General features: G+C 45.4%; 4 protein-coding genes across 6 annotated transcripts in view; 2 read left to right on the top strand and 2 right to left on the bottom strand.

The window, feature by feature from the left end:
* Positions 1-18,295, top strand: part of LOC144472401 (uncharacterized) — a 37,237-nt gene extending 18,942 nt beyond the window's left edge. Inside the window, exons 2-6 of the mRNA XM_078185451.1 lie at positions 12,723-12,928; positions 14,197-14,332; positions 14,805-14,944; positions 15,335-15,602; positions 16,146-18,295. Coding sequence (XP_078041577.1) covers positions 12,723-12,928; positions 14,197-14,332; positions 14,805-14,944; positions 15,335-15,602; positions 16,146-16,213 — 818 coding nt within the window. The 3' untranslated portion in view covers positions 16,214-18,295. The remainder of the gene's footprint in view (positions 1-12,722; positions 12,929-14,196; positions 14,333-14,804; positions 14,945-15,334; positions 15,603-16,145) is intronic.
* Positions 18,290-19,670, bottom strand: LOC144472400 (ribonuclease H2 subunit A). The gene is made up of 2 exons (XM_078185450.1): positions 19,262-19,670; positions 18,290-19,185 (listed from the first exon to the last, which is right to left on the bottom strand). The coding sequence occupies exons 1-2, from the start codon at positions 19,409-19,411 to the stop codon at positions 18,340-18,342; spliced, it is 996 nt and encodes a 331-aa protein (XP_078041576.1). The 5' UTR covers positions 19,412-19,670; the 3' UTR covers positions 18,290-18,339.
* Positions 19,671-19,966: 296 nt separating this feature from the next.
* LOC144472403 (ubiquitin-like protein 4A) lies at positions 19,967-21,779 on the top strand. Of its 3 annotated transcripts, none has more exons than XM_078185454.1 (4): positions 19,967-20,135; positions 20,329-20,517; positions 20,693-20,798; positions 20,937-21,779. In XM_078185454.1, exons 2-4 carry the CDS (start codon positions 20,470-20,472, stop codon positions 21,230-21,232), a joined length of 450 nt encoding a protein of 149 aa, XP_078041580.1. In that variant the 5' UTR covers positions 19,967-20,135; positions 20,329-20,469; the 3' UTR covers positions 21,233-21,779. The 3 variants fall into 3 exon arrangements, with proteins under 3 accessions (XP_078041580.1, XP_078041581.1, XP_078041579.1); XM_078185455.1 differs by having other exon boundaries at positions 19,967-20,328; positions 20,412-20,517; XM_078185453.1 differs by having other exon boundaries at positions 19,967-20,517.
* Gem2 (Gemin 2) lies at positions 21,393-23,182 on the bottom strand. Its single transcript, XM_078185452.1, has 5 exons — positions 22,657-23,182; positions 22,510-22,594; positions 22,160-22,318; positions 21,803-22,090; positions 21,393-21,553 (listed from the first exon to the last, which is right to left on the bottom strand). The coding sequence occupies exons 1-5, from the start codon at positions 22,761-22,763 to the stop codon at positions 21,461-21,463; spliced, it is 732 nt and encodes a 243-aa protein (XP_078041578.1). The 5' UTR covers positions 22,764-23,182; the 3' UTR covers positions 21,393-21,460.
* Positions 23,183-23,344: the final 162 nt, after the last annotated feature.

The following is a 23,344-nucleotide window of genomic DNA, read 5'->3' as shown; positions in this document are numbered from 1 at the left end:
GAATGGAACGGTCTGTAGAGGTGGAGGGAGCGACTCCTATCGTAAATAAGTAAACGAGCAAGTTTCAGTCGCGACAGATAACCCCCCCCCCCACCCCCCACCCCCCGCCGCCGCCGCCTTAAATAATCTGGAACGGCGGTACGCTCTGGGAAGCTCGGGAACAAAAGTTCCGGAAGTTGGCCAGTTTAAGGAACTAGTATACCTCAAAAATTTTCCCGTCGGTTTAATTCGATAACGATCCGGCAGCCACGTCGATTCGAGAAATTTGTATATTCCCGACGGAAGATGGTCAAACCCCTCCGAGGCCGTGGAAAATAGACAGAGAGAAAAAAAAGGGGAACGCGATGAACACTCTAGGGAAATTTTTCTAAAACGCCTCGCCTGCCAACAGCAGTTCCTCCTCCTCCTTATCCACCACCCCCCCCCCCCCCCCCCCCCCCCACCACCCCGCTCGGTTCCCTACGAACGATGATCGCAAAAAAAGCGGAGATGTTCGTCTTCTGTGTCTGAAAGATACTCGAACCACCTTTCATCGAGTCCGATGTGAAATATTCTCAGGAACGTTGCGCTGGCCAACTTAATACCCAAAAATCACTGTCGTGGAATTCCCTAATCTCAAGCGAATTTCTCTCGTGGAACACGTCGCTTGAAATAGTAATTTTGCCTGTTGAAAAATTGTGTGAAAAAATAATTTGTCCGGCCGCCATCGGAATATAGATTCAGTGTTGCTAAAAGTCAGCGCGATGCAGTTTTAAAAATTGCTAGTCTCGTACAAAAATTATTACAGGTAGAAATAACATTGTAGTACTTCTATAAATATACTACATTTTATTAAAAAATTCTAGATTCCCTGGACAAATTGTTGGACCAGTTTGCTACAAATTTCCAACCGCGCGGTCCGCAGTATAGAATTTCGGTATCGAATTTGCTGTTATTTCAATTGGCAGGTAGTCGCAAATTGTTTTCCAGGTTGATTGCTCGGTCGTTGGGGTTATGTTGTAAGTCTGCAAACACAGCGAGAGGTTATGAACCCTGGGGATTCCAGCGACTGTGGCGATACGATTGGCGCGAGGGTTCGATCGAGACATGAAATCGATTTCTCGAAGCTTCGAAGATGGGTGGTCTCACCGTCGTCGCCTTTCAGGTATTTAGATCCGGCATGTTCGATAGCTGATGGCTCTTCCATCGAGTTTGCTTTCGCTCGGCAAACAAGGAAATGTTAGCGGTGCTGGCCGATAGGGGGTGGCAGTTCGGGGGGCGGGGAAAAGCGAGGGCAGTCCCTCTCCGGTTCCTTTTTCGTCCACTCGAGCTGAAAAATTTCGTGTTTGCGATTGACAAAAAATTCAGAGAAATAATTATTATCGTTAAAAGTTGCTGGACTCCCGATTCGGGACCTCGTTTTAGTTCGAAACGAATTTTTTTCGATTTCATCGCATCGCCGTGTCGAACTAGTTCCAGCAATTATTTAACAAAATCTCGATTTTAAAAATCTGATTCCTGAATTTCTATCTTTTAATACAATTATCAAATTTTGATTCTTAAATTCCATTTCTAAATTCAATTATTTCATTCTACTTTCAAATTTGTATTTCACACATTCATTTTCTATAATTCAATTTATAAATTGCACATGGAATTCTTTACTTGAGTCATTTGCTCTCCGACGCTTTGTTTAAACAGATGCAGTTTTCTAGGGTGAATTTACACCACGGCAGAGTCAGCGAGGAAAAGCACACGTCGAATATTTTTTCGGGGACCATTTGCCGCGGTACGTAAAAATCGCGGTGACTTCGGCCCCGCCCCCTGGGTCAAGTGTTGATGTGACGGCGTTGCGAAACACAGGCGACGTGGATCGATCGGAAATCGATCGAGACAACGACAGAACGCCGGCGTTACGCGTCCGTTCTGGCCGCGTGCATCCATTCACCAGCAACAATGCCAAATCGCCGGATACGACGCATCCGCAAAACTTATCGCTCGTTCCCCGGAATTTCCTCTCTCTCCTCTCCGTGTCCCGCAGAATTAGGAGGAGGGGGAAGAAGCTATGGAGGTTCCGGCGAGCGGTCGACGAACCTTGTTGCCTGAAAACGCAAGAATTCACGACGAAAATGATCAGACACCGTTCGCCTTACAATTTCTCACTGGATTTGCAGGGAAAATTTCGCTGGGTAAATTCTGACTACGTTATTTGATACAGAACCTCTTCTACGCACAAGCTCGTCTCAGCACTCTGCAGAAGAGTCGATTTCCCGTCGATAGAATAAAACAACAGAGCGTGTAGCTCCCGGTGCACGTATCTATTTACAGTGGCTCCTGCCCGCCCTGGCCCGCCCTCGGCCCGCCCACCATGGCCGGCCGGTTCCGTTTAATCCGGCCGACATCGCTCCATCTCGACTTTTTTTCGACGGCGACGTCGGCACGTCGCAACACCGACCGAAGTGGAGACCCACCGTGGTGCCCGCAATCGGATCGGTAATTAAACCAGGCTCCGTCGGTTTTCCCGGGAACAGAAAGAGAGCGGGAGGGCGGGGGCAGGAGGGACGAGGAGGAGGTAGAGGACCGGGTAGGGAGAGATTTTCCGGCTCGACGCCCGCGAACGGACCGAGGGAAAACAAAAGCCGACGAGAGAGAGACTATTCCATTACACCGTCTGTTTGATCCTGGCCCGGGTCCGTCCGCGCGCTATATCGATCCTTCCTTCCTGCCTCCTCCGACGTCTCGTCCGGATGGATCGTTTTAGTGGCCCGTCACCAACACCTTCCTCCCAGCCGAGATTCCTTCCACAACCCCCGCAACCCTCGTCAACCGTCCCCCGATATCGGACTTCTTTCTTCTTCTTCTCAAGCAGACGATCGTACGTCCAGCTTTTTAAATTTCCCGCGCTTCACGATTTATTGGTCATTCCCCGGAAAGCCAATCCCGACGTTGAAGGAACGATTGGCTGGCTGCAAAGTAGTCGCATAAAACAGGTGCGATACGTCTGGAATGTCCGATCAAATATCGAGCGAACGGTATGCGTTACCGAATTAAAAAGCAAACATATTTAGTATATAATCATATTTATAAATATACATTTAAGGCTTGCACGACTTTATTGTTACAGCAGTTGACGTGTCTTTATTAATATAATATTTTTTCTTTACGAAGAGGTTTGGTCTTGTTCCCTCTATATGGATTATCTTCGGAAGCGTGGTCCCGCTGCTCGTGTTATTCTACAAAGCATGTAAACGATATAAAAATTTGCTTTCGAAAAATAGATCTCGTACATTGGAAAATGAGAACTCTGGTTAACCGAACGGCCGATACGAGCTGATTGAAAGTTGGGTTCAAGCCGCGTTTCCATGCAATTACGTTGCAATTAATTCAGCAAGATCGGCGGGATTGTTTCGAGTTTTAAGCGACAAAGGCACGATTCCACCCGATAAAGGCTCGAAACTATATGGGTCGAGATCAGCCCCCAACCCCCTGGTAACGGGGTGGTTCGATTCGGTCCGATTTAAATGTCAAATTAAACTCGACTCGCGAAACCGTCTTATCGGCTGATCCCTTAAGCAGCCAGTTAAATCTCCTGCATTTCGTATCCGGGCTGCTGGAATTGTTCGTTTGGCAGCCGTTGTTAGCTCTCAATCGTAGCAGTTCGATACGCCCCGCTGTCGCCCTCGCCAGTCGTTCGACTGCTGGCCGAACGGTGAATTAAACCGCGGCGTTCCTCCCCTCGTTCGATTAATCCGCCGGAAATTCCTTCGAACGTGAATAATCATCGCGACGGGTCCGTCTGTCGGCTGTTTTTCCCGTAGCTGTCCAAACGTCAAATTCAAAAGTCCCGCAGTTTCCGCGGACCGTTCCGATTGGCCTTTGTCAACGTGGTTGAACAGCGGGCAAGCAACAGTAGCAATTTAAATTTAAATCCGCGTAATTGGGATTTATTTTGGTGTCACGATAAATAAATAGACCAACATTTTCAAACAGCTCGTTTATTTATCGTTACGGCGGTTGATTTATTAATGCGCCACCATAATCGCAGAACGAAATTTCGCTGTCTTACCGAGATGGGATTAAAAGCCCATTATAACACGTACCTATATGTCTGTATATTTCGCTTCCCTCTCGGGAACTAATTACTCAGTTAAAGAGTTAATTATTACGGCCGAACAGTGCTGCAGCATGCGAAATCGCTGTACGTGGTCTGCTCGTTCTGCAACTCACTTTTCCACCCCGTAAACCAGGTCACCCGTTTCTTTTTATTAATGGAATCATTATCGCGCCATTCGGCCGAACTATCGACTAAAACCTACCGACGTTTCCTTATTTTACCCGATCCGTTGTTGACCCTCGGTGGCTGGTAATTTAAGAATTCTTCCCGCAGCAACCCCCAATTATCCACGGAGAGGGAAGTTTGTAAGGAGAGCAACCCGACGGCTGGTCAATGCAGAGCGCAGCGAACAGGGAGCGGAAACATCGAAATCCCACAGGAGCACGTCTCGCGTGTCAACGACCCTCCACATGTTACGTGTCACCCCGCAACACCCTTTATTACGCGTCACCGTTTAAACGCTCGAAAGCACGCGACGTCTACCCGTTATTACCGCGAAGCGTCTCGGGAACTTTGGGACGTGCCACGGATGAGAAATTGTATCGTCCCTGTCGTCGGCTACGCTCCACGGAAAAATAACCATTCCCCGTCGTCGTGGTTGCTCTTCAACCCCCCCACGAAATTAACTCGGAGTAGCCGCCCGTCCTTAAATTGTTCGTAAACAATTAATTAACCGCTGTCAGACTTTTTTTATCGACTAACTAAGCGCTCCGGGACGTATCCCTACCGCCGAGGCAGGACATCGCTGTTCAGACTGCCTTAAGAGGCGTGGCGTCACTGTACCATCCAACTAGATTTTCCGTGGGCGTGGTATCTCATGGCTGGATAGCCTCGGTGGGCGTTGCTTCGTTGCTCCCAACGTGGATAGACCCAGAAACAAGCTCCGCATGGCACTTTATAGCACCTAGGACTGACCACGGTTGAAATTTTCGCCGAGACCGGGAACCTAATTTACAACGGCCGCTATTAAGTGCTATAATTTGAAAGCAGTCGCACCCGTGCCACCGGCCGAGTAATTTCGATCGTCCGGCTGCTGGAATATTAAGCCCTCCCGGAGCGTTTATTATTCCATGATTTTTATCGCGTTCGAAATGACTCACACGATACTTCCCGCATGGGAAACGAAAAAGAACGTGACTCAGCCTTCGCCGCGCTCGTTTTCTCCGCCCCGGCAATTCGGCTGGAACGATAATGTCGAACGAAAAGCGCCGCTTCCGACGCCTCCGCTGTCATATTAGATTTCTTCCGGATGTCCCCGTCTCCTACGGAGAAATTCTGATCCGCGCTAATTTTCCGAATATGTACACGTTCAACGCCTTGCGAGCTGTTTCCGGGCACCCTCGGTATCGCCGGCTGAAAGAAATATGCGCACAGATACTTTCATGGAAACCGGTTCCATCGGTGTCCGGTAATTGACATTCGGATATGTTCCACGGCGAGGGGTTTATTCGCTGGTGTTGAAGGGATGACGGAGAACCGACGGGGGTGGAGTATCGCGGCAGATTGCATGGTTACTCGACCACGTATAAATATGGAGAACAGTCTTAAGTCGAGCAAAGCCGGGCCGTTCATTCAGTGTGTCCCACTCCAGGACCACCCCCGGTTTTCCGGCGCGGATTTTATATTCCCTTTACGGGGGGTCGATATCGAATCACGTCGCCTATAAATCTACCGGGTATTATTTAATTAAAGCCACGCCTGTGGCTCGCAGTATTTATGCTGCTCTCCCCGGAAAGCACACTTGAACCCTTGGAGGCCTTTTAACCAGTTTTAACCGGGCTTTCAGCTAACGAGAGGGATGATGTGGTTCGATCGAAGCCGGGCTCTATGTCATTCGGATCTCGATGACGTGGAAACGTTGGCGTTGAATTTTTCAAGATCTCGCCATAAACTTTTGAAAATTCTTCTGCGTCGGTAATGTCGAAGATCCGCAGCACGCTAATAATAAATAGACTGCGGATGCTCGTGCGTTCACCTAACCCGCGGAACCCCATGCAATCGTAAAGATGTTGACAAACTTCGTCAAACTTCCTGAGCCCCGTTTTATCTCGCTCGTCGACTCTCTTATTTACGGAGGGGAGCCTAATCCTGCACGGCGTAAAAAGAATAAATTCCGATTCAAATGACCCCGATAATTTTCCTCGAGGGAAGATCATGGTCCCCCATAGGCGGCTGCCAGCTAAAAAGGTCCGGCGCGGCGTCGATTTATAACCCAATTAACGGTCTCTAATTGCGCCGACGAGGAGATCCAACCGGCCCCGGTTGAGCGTCACTGGGACACGGATAGGGGTCGAACGTTATCGATGGGGGAAACCATAAGTCGGATGGAGAAAACGAGAAGCTCCACCGGGACCTTTTTGCCCCCTCGCGTTCGCTTCACGCGCGCCCGAAAAAGAGACGTTTTAATAATGGTGGTAAACGAGTGGGGTCGGAGGTGGGAGGTGTCAGCTTTCCTTCCCGGGCAGCCTCGGTGCTTCTTCTTCCTGCTTCCTGTTCAAGGGACATGCCGTGATTTATGGCTGTTCACGGGGGACCCGTGTCGACCACTTTTCGCGACACTAAATAAACAGGCGGTCGGAGCCGCGATCGTTGCCGCGATCGTGTTGTCGACACTGTTATAAATAATATTTCAACGTCTCGACGACGACGTGACGTGTCGATTCTGACCCAAGCTGAGGCTCGAGGACCAGTAAAAATGATCGGACAATGGTTCCAGAAGCATCGCACGGGACCCGGGAATTTTTTTAGTATTATTCAAAGTCCGAACACCTGAAGAGAAAATTTTTAGAAGCACCGTTGCTTTCTCATGGCATACATTGAACAATATTTCCGAAGCGTGAAAGAATTTCTGGGTATTCTTTGAAGAAACCTAAAGTAAAACCGCAAGGACTACCGTCTGGCAAGTAATTTTTTCCGGCAGACACATGGCACGCAACGTTGACGTAAGTCACAGGTGGAGATCGAATGCTCGCGTTTCACGATGAGCAGAGAGGGGAGACGTCGGTAGGTCTGGTCTGGTTGTCTCTTTGTCATCGGGGTCGGCAGTGTCGCGACCCCTGCCCGGAACCCGACACTCGACACCGTTTGCCCTTTCCAGGGCGGTTCGGTAGCTGATCGCAGATACCGGGCTTCGTTTTATGGTGTACGATTTCCGTAAAGCAACACCGTTCCTTGCCGGAGCCAAATTAACCGAGTGTCCGGAGCGCAGGGAGACGCAAGAAGGGTGGTTTGGCCGGCGCTCACACCTGCGAGATTCCCTTCCTCTCTGTCGTCTCTTTTTCCCGCTGCGGATCTCGGTTTCAAGAGCCCGTCGCGCCTCTACCGCTCTCGCGCCGCCCCCACCGCTCCGGCCCCGCCCATCGGGCCGATCATACCGTTTCCCTTCGGTGGAAAGGGCTTCCCCGATCAGCCAGGGCCGATATCCAATTGTCCACGTGGATCTCCTCGTCCACACGGCTCTCGTTTTCCGCTCGTCTCGATACCCGATGTCTAATCGCTTTAAACGACCCCTACCCGCCCCCCACCGGATTAGCATCTCCTGTCTCGGTATTATCGGTTTAACGGAATTTTCCCTGCAACTGGAAACCGCCGGCGAATTTGTTCGCCGACGGATACACGCGGATATACTCGGGGACGACCGAGCTGGATTACGATTTCACGCGGATCGCGTTGCGAACGGGAAGTTAGACGGCGATTAGGGGCTGGCTTGGTTCGTGCTCTCTCAGTTACGTCCGAATACGTACACTCCGCCGAATTCGGCTGTTCGGTGGCCGCGGTTCTATGGTTTTATCAGCACGCGTTCCGGGTTAGTTTGCGGACGCGGCGCGGGGCAATTTTTGCTGGGGGCCGGGACTGCCGAAGCGTCGCCCACACGTGTACCTCCAGCTGCAGTTATTCCTACCATTATCCTGTTGCCTCTATTAGTTTCAGAACCGGGCCGGCTCCGGAGCTAAATCAACCGAAAGTACGGAGTTCCCTGGGAAAGATAAACAGCGGCAACAAACCGGTTAATAAATCGTGGCGGATTTATTTTCAAACCCGGATTGCGTTTCCGGTTATATTTAACCCCCTGTAACTTCGTGTATTTTCTTGGCGGTGGTGCCGGCGAGTTACGGCAACGGTTTCGTGAACTTTCCGCGGGAATCAAAGCAGACCGCCCTTTGTTTCGCAGTTGAACAGTCGGCCGATTAACAAACGATTCCGCGTCTCATTAACCAATAAACAATCGTCCGGGAACGGAGCACGGCCCGGCTCCTCGCCCCGCCCGTTGGCGCGGTCGCTCCTCCCCCCGGAGGCCACGGAGACGTCGACCGAGCAGGCCGGCCCGACGAGCAACCACAACAACAACAGAACGCTCGATCGGGTCGAGAAGAACGTCATTATTGAAGACGGGAACCGGTGAAAAGTCTCCGACGGTTTATATTCGGGCGCGATCGATAGCCGCGGGGCGGGGACAATGCAAGATCACGGGATCGATCGCGCGGCTGTGCTCGAGGAGCACAATCGCGGCCCCGGTTAAACGGTTAATTAGGAGGAATTCGGGTTTACCAAATCGAGATATCGGGTCCGCGTCTTCTCGTCCCAGCCTGGGAGTATATCGGGGACGGTCGGCGTCGTCGACCTAATTAACAAGCGTTGTCGGGGCTCCTCGGGCGCCGATTCTCCGCGCGGAAAGTTTAAGTACACCCGGCATCGACGATAATAGCGAGCCTCCCCGCTCGACGTTTGCCTCTGTGTATACGTGCTTATTCATCGCCGCGCGGCTGCCAACGACCAACACCGGGACAACCGACGACGACGCCTCGTCTCGTCGTCGAGACGCGTGCACTGACTCACAGAACAAATCACGGAGCAGGGAGTGCGAGAGAGAGGCCCCCTGCGGTGTTCAATATGCATGAGTTATCATTCGTAACGCAACGGGAATGAATCATATATTCGCGATGTTCTCGGGAACGCTCGTTAGCCCACGCCCCGCCCCGCCCCGCGGCTACCAAGCCATGGGCGCGCCCCTACACGCCGCGAACGCACCCATACACGCGCCTGCCGACTTACCGACACCGCGATCGACTTCTTCGGGGCACCGAGGGTCGCTCTTTCACTCAACCCCCGTTCTACCGCCGCGAGACAACCACTTTGCACCCCCGACTACGCGAACAGACTATTTTCTGCTGGTTCTGTGCTCACGGGTTTATATGCGAGCTGATTTCGAAGCGGAAAATGAGGTCTTCTCGATGAAATCCTTGTATATTCGCAAGGGTGGGCGGTCTTTGTTCAGGAGGGGGTGCAGAAAATTGTTGGACGTGCCAGAAAAATTATTTTCTGGATATTCGATGATTCTGGAGGCTCTGGAAGCGTGGGCCAAGGTTTAATACGGTGTATGGACCGCATCTACGTGGTGGACCTCGACTTTCGGAATCAATATTTTTCTCGACTCAACCCTTTTCCGTCTGTACACAGCCGCGACACGTTATCGAGCCCCCTTATCTCCCTTTCATTCTCTCTCGTTCCGTCGTGTCTTGACACTTATCACCGTTTTCCCCACCCCGGCCCTCTCGTCTTCGCATTTTCCCTTTTCACGGGGCCCTCGGCCGGCGCCATTTACATCGGCCATTCAAGCTGGGCCGCGTGCCCCTCTTTCTTATCGTTCACTCCCGGTTTTCTGTGTTCCCTTTAATAACCGGGTGGCTGCGCTATCTTCCTCGGACAACACGAGATTCCTTTTCTTCGACCGCCTTCCTTCGCTCCTCTCGGCCCCGCCCCCCCAACAGCAGACGCTTTCTCGAGCGACAAGCAACCCCTTCGTCGCACCAAAGAACCCACCCCCGTAACAAGCGATTCCCAGGCCGATGGAAAAATATTTGCACGATCCCCGGGGAACGTCCCTAGGGAATTTCGAGGAGGAGGGGCGTGGCTGTAGAAAAATAAATTTTTCTTTTCGACGGGTGATTACTAAATAAAAAATTATGATCTTCTGACGTTATAACGAAGGTACCGTCTGCTGTCGATTAAAATTTGTTTCGAATCGGAATTTCACGACACGGCGGAGCACTTCTTTCCAAAACTTCGCTTTGAATTTCAGAATTGTCAAAAATACTGATCTTGCTATTTTGCTTTTTGCTGCGTATTCTCTATTTTTGTTAGGAGGACAATTTACGGGGGCCGAAAGCAGGGTATTCACTCTTTAAAATGAGCTTGGCTTGACCGTTATATAATTTTTCTTCCAGAAGTTTTGCCGCTTTGAATGTGATCAAATTTTCGTTTAATATGACATGTCGTCGATGTCATACTTCCGATTTGAAATATTGCGAAGGAGCGCTAAAAAATCGGAGATCAATGCTTTTGGTCTCGTTGAAAAGAGGACACTTTACTTTATATGATCGCTATAGTTTCCTGTGAAACAAAAATATTTTGTCTTTTCCAAAGGACATTACATTTCTACAACGATCAAAAATACTGATTTCTAGATTCCGCTTTTTGCCAAACGTGCGAAATTGTTTTTCACAGAATCAAATTAAGTAAATCGAAAGCAGAGTTTTCACCCTTTCAAACGAGCTAAGATAAATCGTCTCATGATATCTTTTCGTAAAGTTACAGTACTTTGAACTTAGTCAAGTTTTCGTCTAACATTAAGTGACATCACCAAGAATACCAGTTTCACATTTCCAAATCAAAGTGCCATAAAATGGTAAAGAAAAATTATAGAACGTCGTTCTTGAGCTCAGTGAAAAGAGGAGATCTCATACTGTAGTTTCAATTGAGAACAAAATTCTTTTATTTTCTCAGAAGTCCACAAAGTTAGACAAATATCCGGAAAGGGCCATTTCTAAAAAATGCCGATTTTATTCATTTTGAAACTTCTCTTTCTGGAGCATCGATTGACGCTCGCCATTATAGCAAAGTACCAGATCACCTGAAGCGAAAAATCGCAACCGATATGCCAGCAGCAACGAATCGTTTAAAACGTGCTCGAAATATTTGCAACACTATCAGTTGTTATAAAAATAGCGAAAAAATTAGGAAGCCTTCTACAAGCGATCTCAAAAGTTTTTCGGAAGCGCGAGAACAAGAGAAGAAGATGGACACGCTAAAGAAAAATCCCCTTCGTCGCACGGATGCACTGGAGGAAGGGTTGTTGCATCGGTCGATGCGGCAGAAGCGGCCGTGCGCCGATAAAAGCGACGCCGGGCGTCCACCCCCATCCAGCCACCCCCTACCCCCCGACCGTTCGCGGAATAATTGGATCAGTTTTTACAGCTGTGAATCACGAGTCACGACAATCGGAGGAACAAGGCTTTTTCTTCTCCCCAGAGGGTTTCCGGGCCACATATCGCGGCCCGGCTGCTCCTGGTGCTTCGTTTCGCTCCCTTATCTTCGAGGAGTGGCATTTTTTCTCCGTTCCGTCGCTCGGCCCTCCTCAGCCCCTTTTTGAATGCGAAAGAGACGGTCACCTATTCTCACACCTCCAGGCGTCCCCCGATGAATCCGTAAACCGAAAATATCGAATTCGAACAGCATTGATAAATTCTGGCATCTCGAGAAAATGGCAGCTTACAGTCTCGCGTGCAAGGATCGATTTACCTAGGTGGCATTGCTCTAAATTAATTATACATATCATGACCATGGTTTTTTCCAGCCGTGCGATTCAGCATGCTTTTAATTACTGCGACATGCTGCGATCTTGTCATTAATCTCACGCGATGATTGCACCTGAAAAGCAGTAAGAATGCAGCGTCGCAAGGTTAAAAGCCGCACAATTCAATAGAATTGTCGCCGAGATGAGCAAACACGCGTGAGAACGGCTTCCGAATGGTATCCGAGCGATTCATCGGCGGGGCGCGATTATCGCTGTCACGGTTCGATTGTTCGTCGCCTGAGAAGGAAAAATAGAAAGAGAGAGAGAGAGAAGGGGTGAGCTTTCCTTCGGAACTCCGAAGTTCTGAGCTGTCTTAACGCGCGCGGAACTGAACTGCATTTCCGGTGGCTGCGCTCGCCGGGAAAAGTATTCTTCGATAACTCTTCCGGCGAGACAGATCCATCCATCATCCCCCTTTCTCGCGATAAGACGAAAGTCTCGTCGATCGTCCCCGCTCGACGTCGATAGTCCCTCGGAAAAGAGTAACAGAAAAGTCCCGTAATAGCCCGCGACCCACCTGGGAATCGATCCTTCCGAAATCTTCCGCCGAAGATGGAGAACGTTAACGGAAACTGCGGAGTTTCTCGGTCTTCAGACGCATACGGCCACTTTACAATTCTCTTTTTTTTTTCGAGAAACGAGGCACTGCGAACCAAAAAACGAGTGGGCATCGTTAAAGTGAATATACTGGTCTATCGGAAAACATTTTTTCTCGTATTTGTACTGATAACGGTGCGATAGAACGCCGAAGTCAATAAACGATGCCAAAGAGCCTCCCGGTATTGAGGTGCATACAGCCACGTCACATTTTTTTCCGAAAAATGGGACAATATGAATAAAAGATCAAGTGTCTGTAGTTAAATTGCATACATTGGACTGTTAAACGACAGTTTTTTCGTTTCCGAATTCGTAGTGAGGGCGACGGAGCGTGAGGTTGAAGTTGATGGTATACGACAGATGATTGACTTGGGGATTTTGTTTGTTTTGGTGATGAAGACATGGACGCGCTGAGGATGCTGGATCTGGTGGTTCCTCAGCACGTGGTCCGTGGCCAAACTATTCGGCTGGAGTGCAACTTCAACCTGGACGGTGAAGTCCTGTACTCGGTGAAGTGGTACAAAGATGGGAACGAGTTCTACCGATTCGTGCCGCAGGACAAGCCGCCAGTACTCGTCTTTCAGCTGCCTGGTGTCACGGCGAACGTAAGAATTACTTCCTATTGATTTTTCTCTCGCCCCCGTGGCCAATGCACTGCAGTCCCTGTCTCCATTTTCTATTTAAAGCTTCTCTCCTTTTATACGCTGACGATCAAAATTAAAGGATCATCGCTGAATCTCGGGTGCACAAATTATTCGGACTAAAACCGTCGTAACTTTGTGAAAAATAAGCTGACAACGATCTAACCGGACTCATTTTAACGGGAAAAATATCTGCTTTTAGCAGCAGCACGATATTGTCCCTTTAAAGGGATTACTTTTTCATTGGGTACCTTTTCGTTAGGAGATTTACCTTCAGCGACAGTGTTCTTATTCAATATGAGATAAAGTAACCAAAAGAAATTGGAGATCAGAACAAATAGGAGAAATTAAAAGGGAGAACACCATTCTTTAAAATGAGACGAGATGTATTATAATACGATCATTTTGCGAGAAGTTATACCACTTTGAATGTGGTCAAGTTTACGGGTAGCGTTCAGTGACCCCCACTAAAAATACCAATTTCACAGTTCCAATTCAAAGTGCCATAAAATGGTAATAAAAAATTGTAGATCGATGTTTTTGAACTCGTTGGACAACAGTGACTTCGCACTACGAAACCACGCTGATTTCATTCGAGAACGAAATTTTTCGATTCGCCCACAGGTCCGCAAATTTGACAAATTTTCGAGAAAGTACAATTGTCGGTTATCGCGCTGATACCAAAAATAAGAAAAAAGAAGCCAGGGGTCGTTCACCTACAATTATTTTTAACGAAGTTAGAGAAGCTCGAATATCGCCAACTATTCAGCCAAGGTTCCATGATCCTCATAAAAAATTTAGTGTTGAAATTGTTGCCGGTCCCAGCGATAGGGATTTTGAGGCAGAAGGGTCAACCTTTCTTTTTCTACTAACTCCGCGCCTTGAACTTTATCGATTCCGGAGAAGGTCCGCTACAAATAGATGAGGTTCTTCGCGTTTTGTTAAATATCGATTAAAATAATAAAGGATTTATGGCGTAGGAGCGGTTTTGTTGAACGGATTCGCTGGTCTGGTTCCCTCATCAAAGAGATGTACAACTTCCATTTAACGGTCACGTTTTCCACCCTAACCACGCCGCAAGTCTCCCAGCCCTCCCCCCTCCCGGCCCCTCTGAGCAGCCACCAATCGACGATGTTCCACGAATCCTCGGGCTCGAACGATTCGGAGAACACCGGCCGGGTTAATTGCTCGGTTAATTGGCCAGGACACGCCTGTTCTTCTTCTTCTTTCAGATTCACAATTCCACCGACAGCTCGGTCGTTCTCTATTCCGTAAACCTAATGAGCACCGGGAGATACAGATGCGAGGTGTCCGCCGAGGCGCCATCTTTCCAAACGGTCTCCGATCACTCGGACATGCTAGTTGTTGGTAAGAACATCGTTATTCCAACATGCCAACTTTTATGTAGCTGTTGCAATTTCTTTAAAAAGTCTTTAAATTACAATAATTATAATGTATGTGTTTCATATTTCTTTATGTTTTATTTAAGCGCAACACTTCTATAAACTATATAATCTAATAAATATCAAACTATATATACTTGTTAACCAATTAGCAACATTTTGTATCGCGACGAGTACACTGGTCAGAAACGTTCAACTGGATTAAATAATAATAAGAAATCTAGATCATTGCCTCTCCCCTCCCTCGTTTTAGACTCCCGTAAGTATGATGAAAATGCTGATAGAGATTCCACGAGTGAAATAATGTCGAAATTTGATAAGGAGTCCAGCGTCGAGAAGTATGACAAAGTATAGATTCGTTTTGAATAGAGAGGCCGGGGGTTAGTACAGGCTCCGGGGCATTTGAAAGGTGCTAACGAGCCTCTGAAAACTTTCAGCCCTGCCGGAAGACGGGCCCGTTATCACCGGAAGACCGGGCAGGCATCGTTATCAGGTCGGCGACGTGGTGCGGTTCAATTGCACTTCGGCGAAGTCCAAACCAGCCGCCATGCTCAGCTGGTTCATCAACGGTGAACCGGTAAGTCATTTACGGGGAATCCCCTATGACTGCGCCCCATTAGAATGCGTGAGAACGACGCCCACAATGACATCACCGTGGAGAACAATCTTATCAACTGAGTTAGATCTACGTAAACACCACCTTGAACCCTGACCTTAACAAGATACCTTTGCTAGCTTTACAAGGAAGAATCTTACTGATTTAACCGCACAAGTTGTCCTTTGGCCCCGAAGGAATTTTATTTCGCTGAAATCGTTGGGCGAAGATTAAATCTTCGAGCACCCCTTCGTGTATTGAAAAGTTCTAATTAAAGTGCTAGGCTATTGACTGGTGTAGCAACCCTCCCCAGCATGAAAACTCCCAGACGATCATGAGAGATGTACAAGGCCGGTTTTTTGGTTGCGTCAGGTCGACCCGCAGTACTTGAAGGGGCCCCACATCACGGAGGTGGATCGCGATGGTCTGGAGACGGCGGTGCTCGGCCTGGAGTTCCGTCTGCGTACGAAGCACTTCAAAAGGGGAGACTTGAAGATCAAATGTCTGGCGACGATAGCGACCGTGTATTGGAAATCGAACGAGCTCAGCATAGAGGGTGAAAGGCCCCTCAAGATGCCGGTAATGGAGAGCAGGGAGACAAGAGCGCAAGGGCACACGCACGCCGAACATATCTTGGGAGGTGGGTGGCCAATTTTCTTCGGGGCGTGCCAAGAAATTTCGCAGCGTTATTCCCCTAATTCCGATTTCTTTTTAAACTTTGCAACATTTCGCATCTGCCTAAGGAGGGGAAAGTTCTTTGATCTAAAGTCTCAAGCGTATTTTGGGAAAAACAGTCGGGGAACTTTTGAACCACCCTGTGTGAGGGCTCAATGGAACCTCTATTACGCCACCCTGTGATCAATGAATCGCGAGGAAGCCGCTCAAACGACTCGTATCAGCGAAATGTCCCTGAAAAAAGCCATGAATTACGTCGCCGGCGATGTCAGGTGCACCCTCAAGGTGCAACCCCTTCCTGACTGCATCGATCCAGCCCCAGAATTTTTTGCCAGCCGGTGCAATCGAATTTCCAAGCCAGCCAATTTTCTTAATAATCTAAACCATACTTAATCCAGAATTCTTTGCCAACCAATTTTACCATCCCCAGGTTCCATTCATATTTATTTTATTTTTTTTTCCTGCAAAAATGATTTTTTAAAATTTCTTTCTTGTTTTGTTTCTTCAGGAAGTGGAAGCAGCACGTTAGCACCCTGTATCCTGACGATGATCGTCAGCCTGTTCGTGCTGCGATAAGGAAAGGAAGCCTGGTGTTGTCACTCGTGCTCATCCCTGATCCTCCACCCCCGCTCCCCAGTCAGGCCTCCGAAGGAAGCTGTACGAAGATCGCTGTGTACTAAATTAACCGTGTTGTTTCTATTTTTTATAAAGAAGCAGTTAGTGGAGTTCGCGGGACGTAAACCAAAGTATATGAGTCTATATACTTAAGTACACACTTAACGTTAGGATGTTAGAACGAAGGGTTGCGTGCAACCGTCGAACCAGGAGTCTGCCACTGTTGCTATTTATGGAAAATTTTTACAGATTGATGTGCACAGATTTTGATAGGGATTTCATAGATTTTTTTAAAATTCATGACAAATTTAACGAAAATGAATTATAAAGAATCTGGTAGCAGCTTTAATTGTAAATTGATTTGTCGACAATTGACTGTTCAGTTTTGTCTCCATTGTTTTCAAAGATTTCGATGAACAGATTTCTGGTACGACTTGAAAAAAAAAATGATTGAGCATGGTTGTTTAAGAGTTTTTATTCAGTCGTTGACACGATGCAGTGGACAGAGTTTAATCACAACCAAAATTTATAAAAATCTATCGTCGTCTGTGTGTCCCCGGGCATGGGAGAGCGTGCGAATTTCACCCTAGTATTTCTTCCACCCTCTTCTTTGTTACTTGCGAAATCAGAATACAGTGAGAGGGGGGAGGAATGAGACTCCGAACGAGTGTGAACGATCCAGCCTCAGTCAGCGAACTTCGAGTCCATTCTGATTGAAATTGCATACTGTTGTCGTTCACGAGAGAATTTTCTATCATTTATTAATGAAAGATCTCTGTTGTTAATATCCAAGCTAAAACCAAATGTTTTATAAAAATGGAAACTTGAAAATATTAAATTATGCTAAAGCTTTTGTTGATGTAACATTGACAAACTTTTAAGATAACGCAAATAAGCTGCATGGGTCAAAATGGACACGACATTCAACATGGGGTATTAATGCTGTCCAACAGACTATGACTTCTTTCGGATTTCTAACTTACAGTAACTATTTCGTAAACCTTTTTTATCTCCCGTTCCAAAAAGATAGGTTTAATTAACTAATCATGCATGATTTTCTGATATTTTTCTATTTATCTCTAAAACCATAGACACAATGGAAAATTTAACTACACTAAGTGATGAAGCGAACAATTTCCTTACAAAATACATTAACGGGATTTACAAGTCTTTTCTTGTTTTCGATACGGAAACGAAATAGCATGGAAAATCGTGCAATGATTAAACGTCGCACGTTTCCTCCAAACAGATTCGTTGTTATTTCTTGAACAAAAAAAAATTTGTATCTTTTATTGACGTTTGCCATAGAAAAATTGTCTACTCTTTCGCACAGTATAGTCAGATTCTTCCCTCACCATCTTACTTTACGAGAAAAATGGAATAGCATGTGGAAACCAACGCATTTTTGGCATTCTTTTCACTTCAATAATTCTTTAGGACTTATCTGGTAACATTAAACTATATCAATCCGTTCAGCCTAGTCCAGAAAAGAATTCCGATTAAAACTTTGCAAGTTAGAAATCCGAGAAGCGTTGAACAGTGCAATCACCACACGTCAGTGTGACTGCGAGGGCGCGCGTGCCCGAATTATTTATAAACATAATTGTACACGAGTGTTTCAATCGTCCGGTCGCCAGAGAACGAAAGCAGACTCAGCCCGGTGAGAATTAAAACAGTTTCTCACGTCGTAGCTTTTATCAATCTAGTCGCTATTAATCGGCAGCAATGATACGTTATATCCTAGAGTTATCTTGAGCCGTATATGAGATAGTATGCATGTGTGTATGTACGAATGTGAGCGATCGTGTAGGCGTGTGTTTCACCAAAGAACATCCGCGCTATAACATTCCTAATTGTTACTTAACTGCCAGCACACATAGGGTGTGTAGAGTTGACGTCGTACTGCCTCGTACTGCCACACTTTGTGTACGGTTTAAGCGTAAGGACGTGCAGTCTGTACATATGTACATAAATCGGATCGACTTTTATCTTTAACTTAACGTTCTGATAATAAACCCGACGAATTCACGTCGACGAACAAGCGACAGTGTGTATTTTCATTTATAATAACCGATCAAAACGTGCCATCAGAACTCGGAGGTCCTGAACAGACACCTCTCGGAGAAAAAGGCATGCCTTTTTCTCTGAGGCTGGCAGGACCTTGCTGGGGATTTTGTAAAGAAGCTAGAGATCTTCTGCTCCCCAGGTGTTGGTGTATCCTCCACTTCCTCCCATTCCACAGACAGAGCTTGAGATTCTAAAATCTTTTCTGCAGTGGACCAGCTGAACCTGACTAAAAGTGGGAACCCAAATACAGGGTCCACATTCTGAGTAAGCCACTTCTTAGTCTCTGGGTCATTCGGGTACCCACTTCCATACTCTGAACTAATATCTCCCTCAAGGAACTGCCATGCTCTGATGGCATGGTCGCGAGAAACCTTGGCACAAATACTGGCTGCACTTACAATAGGGTAGGTGGAGTCAGCCTTCTTTGCTACCACTATCTTCAGACCTGGGAAGATCTGCTCCAATCTGGCCTGGTACTTCTCTGGCTTGCCCACTGTGTCCACATAAATCTCTGTGATCCTAGCTCCTTCCTCTATCACTTTCTTAGCTAATTCAATAGCAGAGACCATGGACACCTCGTTCAGGGAGATTTTACTTCTACGATACATACTGTTGGATATGATGTTAGGTGATATCGTATCCACAGCCCAACCCATGGTCTCCCCATGTTTACAAATTTTGTCGAAAATATCATCCCTCGCCTCTTCCGTCAAACTTTTCGAATCGGCGCATCCTAGGTCTACCAGAAGCTTTTTCTCGGACAGTGGAGCGTAGGCAACCCCGTAAACCATGGGGCCGAGGACCGGTCCGCGACCAGCCTCGTCAATTCCCAACTGGCATGGCTCGTCTTTACAAATTTGCGGGACCTAGGTGGGGGTCATAGTTTAAAGTTTCATATGATAATGGTTAATAGACAATTGTTTACATTGTTTTGATGCATACCTTTGACAAGTGAACCTTGTTGATTCTGTGATCCCAGGCTTTGAAATACGGAGTTAAGTCTCCCCTATTAGTAATTTGATTGTTGTTCAAGGAATCAGCACCATTCTCCTCCGATTTCATTTCGTCCTTATTCTCTTTCGTATCTTCCATGATATTGTCAGTTAACTCACAACAAGAAACGCGAATTGTTGAACACTTAACCTAAAAATGTTTAGACTAACCGCCAAAAATGATGATGCTATCGATAAGTCGTATCGAAGTAAAATGGCACATTTGTCCAAAATAACCGCATATGTTTGGTTTATTTATTTTAAAATTTTATATGTGTTATCGTAATTATATGCAAACTAAAATTAGCATGTTTTATAGTGCAAGTTTTCACATTTAATTGGAGCAAACGTACGTTACATTTCCTGTATTAACAGGGAAGCAATGAAAAATTGTTTATTTGAAAAATAATTATTCATGCAATAGTAGTTCTGTTAGGAAAATTTTAAAGTGCGGCAAGGATATTTATATAGTACAGAAGCAGTTGAAGACGCCCAATATTATCTAATATTAGACATGTAGAAGGAATTAGTAAATTTTATCATAAGCTGAGGAATTGTTGAAATTGAAGACAAAATAAAAAATAAGTTAAAGCTCTATGCTGTGTGAAGTGGCAACATTGTCTGCATGTACGTTCATTTTGTCCAGAATTTCAGACAATTTCGCCACTGTGTGGCGCTGGAAATCGAGCATTAAATATCATAACATGAAAATTAGATTGCATTTTCATTAACTACGAATAGTCGCAGCAGGATTAAATAATCGTCCTAATTGCCATTCGAAAATTTAAAATTGGAACATCGTTTGAAGACTGTTCATCCGAAACGTAATTGAACAATCGATTGGTATAGAAGGGGGGAATCGGGGGACACTTCAATAGCGCTTTACGTATCGATAAACCATCCTCTGTAGACAGACCATCGCGTTTCGACAGCTTTTCTTTGACTGTAGATCTGAGAATGCGTTAGCGTGTGTCCTCCATAGACAGTACATACAGTTGATGACACCGTGTTATACAGGTACTGTGGAAAACTTGGACATAACCTAGAAATAAAATGCTTGGACTGTTAGTCACCTCGTTTACTTGCCGATTCTCTACAAGAATTTGATTCCCACGTTCTCGTGTCGATTACTGCTCGTCATCGCGAGCACATGGCATCATGAAAATTACCGTGAAGAAACTCCACGGAAAAGAATGCGTTGTTGACGTGAGTAACAAACATTTCGATTCGCTTTTATTTACTTCAGTTCGCGGGCGAATTTTTTGTTGTGGTGGTTGTCATTGTTCTATCATTACTTTCTACGATGTTACAAATTTTTCATTATTTTTTATCGATAACGTCACAGGTTTCGTAGTTACCTGCAATTTCATTTAATTTTCAGATTATGCCCTCAGATACAGTGCTCCAGCTGAAACAAAAGATCAGCGATCTCTTGCACATAGAGGTACCGCAACAAAAATTATTGCACACTGGCAAAACCCTAGCTGGTAAGCTAATCTAAACTTAAATCGCAGTACTCGGTCGTCTGAATTTAAATCCGTGCAAGAAGGGCGATCGAACTTGAGTCCTAGAACCCAAATTTATCTCTAAGGACACTAAAATAGTATTTTATACACTCTTTTCAGACACGAATCCTCTGAGCTTTTACCCAGACATTAAAGATGGCAGTAAACTGAACTTATTGGTCATTAAGGCCGAGGAAGGACCTAGCAAAGGGAAGACACCAGCTGGAAAAACAGGCAGGAAAGATTTGAGAGATGAGATCTCCAGAGTACTGAGGCTTTATTACTCGGAGCACGAGACGGAATCTATAGTCAATGAATTAATGAAAGACCTGGAGAACAAAGTGAATAACCTTAGCTACGATGACTTAGAACGATTAGCAACTGCGCTGCTCCAGGACCAAGACATCATAGATTAAGGATACTTCGATTTTCCAACTTTGCTTATTATTTGATTACTGTAATACACTTTATTTAATTAAAACGTTGCATGGTTGTACTCAAAACGAAATAACATTCGATAGCACGATCTTGAGATAGATCGCAGAAATGGTGCACAAGAAGAAACACAATGCTGGATGTATGAAAAAATCGATTTTATTACAACAGACAAGTAGAATCGTAACTGCACTTCAGGAAATGGACTCCTATGGGTCCGCCATATCCAACTGACGAAAATACCTTGCGACTAGGCATATGAATAAATTCAGTGCTCCAATTTCGTGTACTTCCAAGTTTATCTAGAAAAACAAAAACAAAAAAGTAGCAGAAACACATGGAGTTCACGAACAGATCGAGAATTTGCTCGAAGTTCAACGAATCATTTTATACCTTCTTTCAATATCGATTATAAGTTCCACTTAACTTTTATTTGAATTATTTCCCGTGATTATTCGAACGATTACGTAAATGGCAAATTTTATATACTACTATGCAATAAAATTGATTTATTAAAAAATGGAAAAACTGACTGGTCAATTATGTTTTACCGAGTTCGCGCGGATGACCGAACATGTTCTGGCCAGATTACGCAAGCAGGAACACATTTCGGGAGTTAACGGCATCTCCAGAATAGCCAGTAGTGCGTACAACCACTGGCCTAATTTATGGATTATTTCTTTCTTCACTTCCACATAATCTACCAAATACTCCAGGATTTGTTCCACCATTGGTTGATTAAAAGAAAATATTGTATTCAGGGTAGGATCAGTTTCTTTGTGCGCCTCGTAAGTGCCCAAACAAAATTGAATCCAACCTTTTTCATCATCTATACCTGGCTGTAAAAGTAAACACCAAACAGTAACAAAATTGATGGAAAGAAAATTTGATGAACCATTTGTATATACCAAATTAATAGAAGGGGGTTTCCATTTCCGTTTGGACGATTGAATTTCATCTTTCAGTTGACTAATGTATAGCCTCACATTAGAGAAGTCTGAGAATTGATACTGCTGCCAATCTAGAGTTGGTCCTAGGCATGATGGTGCTTCCATACATCCTGATAACTTTTTGTGCTTGTATTATTATCGCACAGATTACTCCTTTAATGTTTGGTACAACTTTACTCTTTGTCTGTATGTTGCTTGCTAAGATCTGTTCGAGTAAAGTGATACCAAACATTCTAGGTATACAATTTATATATTCCACTGATTTGTTGTTAAAACGGAATTTTGAAAAATGGTATCTGTACACTTACAGGTTGAACATTGATAGTTGGCTGTACAAAATGACTTCGATCGATGTTTGCTACCACAACATCCGCACATTGTTGTGCTTCAATTCTATAATGTAAACCAGTGATATCTGATAAATAATCCTACGGTAAAACGACGTAATTACTTACACCACTCTTTTTATATATTCTTCTCCAGAAGCTGGTGGTAGGGATAGATTTATGTCCCCGTCGATGTTGCCAATAAGGAAAGCTGGCTCTTGTAAACAATCAGTCATTTTGCTTTCTTTTTATTCTCGGTTAACCTTATGGCAGAGAACTTGCAAGAAATTTTTCGAAGGATAGGGTAAAATGTAGAATATAACAAAATTTTTCAAATTCGATAACTCGTCAATACTTCAGGGGCAAATATATGTATATGTATACATCGATTAATTATTTATTATTCACCTAAAATTTACTAAAGAAACATTTATTAAAATATCGCACAAATAATAGTAAGTAGAGTCGCTAACTATTTTTAAATTTTGTTGTTTGTTTATACACTCTCAATTAGCTTATCATAAAGTGCGATGTTCCAGTTTTAATTTGAGCTATCGAAAGTTAAAAAATATTAACGTAAAAACATTAAAATATCGTTTTATTATTGTAAACGATGAAGATAATAGTAACGCCTCTCGTGAGAAGATCTTAAAGCTTCCAAGAGGATCCTGTACAGCGCCAAAATCTGCAGTGGTAAAACGCCCAAACTGTTGGGCAACGTGACCGACGCAGGCAACTAATGTCATCGTCGCCACCTGGTACGTATTTTCAGAACTCTTTAGAGGAGACAAGTGCTGATGTCGCCATATAGTATGTT

The sequence above is a fragment of the Augochlora pura genome, chromosome 7, assembly GCF_028453695.1.
Source record: "Augochlora pura isolate Apur16 chromosome 7, APUR_v2.2.1, whole genome shotgun sequence".
NCBI classification, from domain to species: Eukaryota; Metazoa; Arthropoda; class Insecta; order Hymenoptera; family Halictidae; genus Augochlora; species Augochlora pura.
The sequence above is the reverse complement of the archived record's forward strand: the minus strand, read 5'-3'. Positions and strand labels throughout refer to the sequence as shown.

What these genes read in the sequence shown, in the direction of transcription:
- Gem2 (XM_078185452.1), bottom strand. Translation starts at nt 22,763, where the DNA reads ATGACTGATTGTTTACAAGAGCCAGCTTTCCTTATTGGCAACATCGAC. An exon ending in GAATATATAAAAAGAGTGGT is followed by an intron (nt 22,595 to 22,656) that starts GTAAGTAATTAC and finishes TTTACATTATAG; the next exon opens with AATTGAAGCACAACAATGTG. An exon ending in AACCCCCTTCTATTAATTTG is followed by an intron (nt 22,091 to 22,159) that starts GTATATACAAAT and finishes TTACTTTTACAG; the next exon opens with CCAGGTATAGATGATGAAAA.
- LOC144472400 (XM_078185450.1), bottom strand. Translation starts at nt 19,411, where the DNA reads ATGGAAGATACGAAAGAGAATAAGGACGAAATGAAATCGGAGGAGAAT. An exon ending in ACAAGGTTCACTTGTCAAAG is followed by an intron (nt 19,186 to 19,261) that starts GTATGCATCAAA and finishes ACCCCCACCTAG; the next exon opens with GTCCCGCAAATTTGTAAAGA.
- LOC144472403 (XM_078185454.1), top strand. Translation starts at nt 20,470, where the DNA reads ATGAAAATTACCGTGAAGAAACTCCACGGAAAAGAATGCGTTGTTGAC. An exon ending in GAAAAGAATGCGTTGTTGAC is followed by an intron (nt 20,518 to 20,692) that starts GTGAGTAACAAA and finishes TTTAATTTTCAG; the next exon opens with ATTATGCCCTCAGATACAGT. An exon ending in CACTGGCAAAACCCTAGCTG is followed by an intron (nt 20,799 to 20,936) that starts GTAAGCTAATCT and finishes CACTCTTTTCAG; the next exon opens with ACACGAATCCTCTGAGCTTT.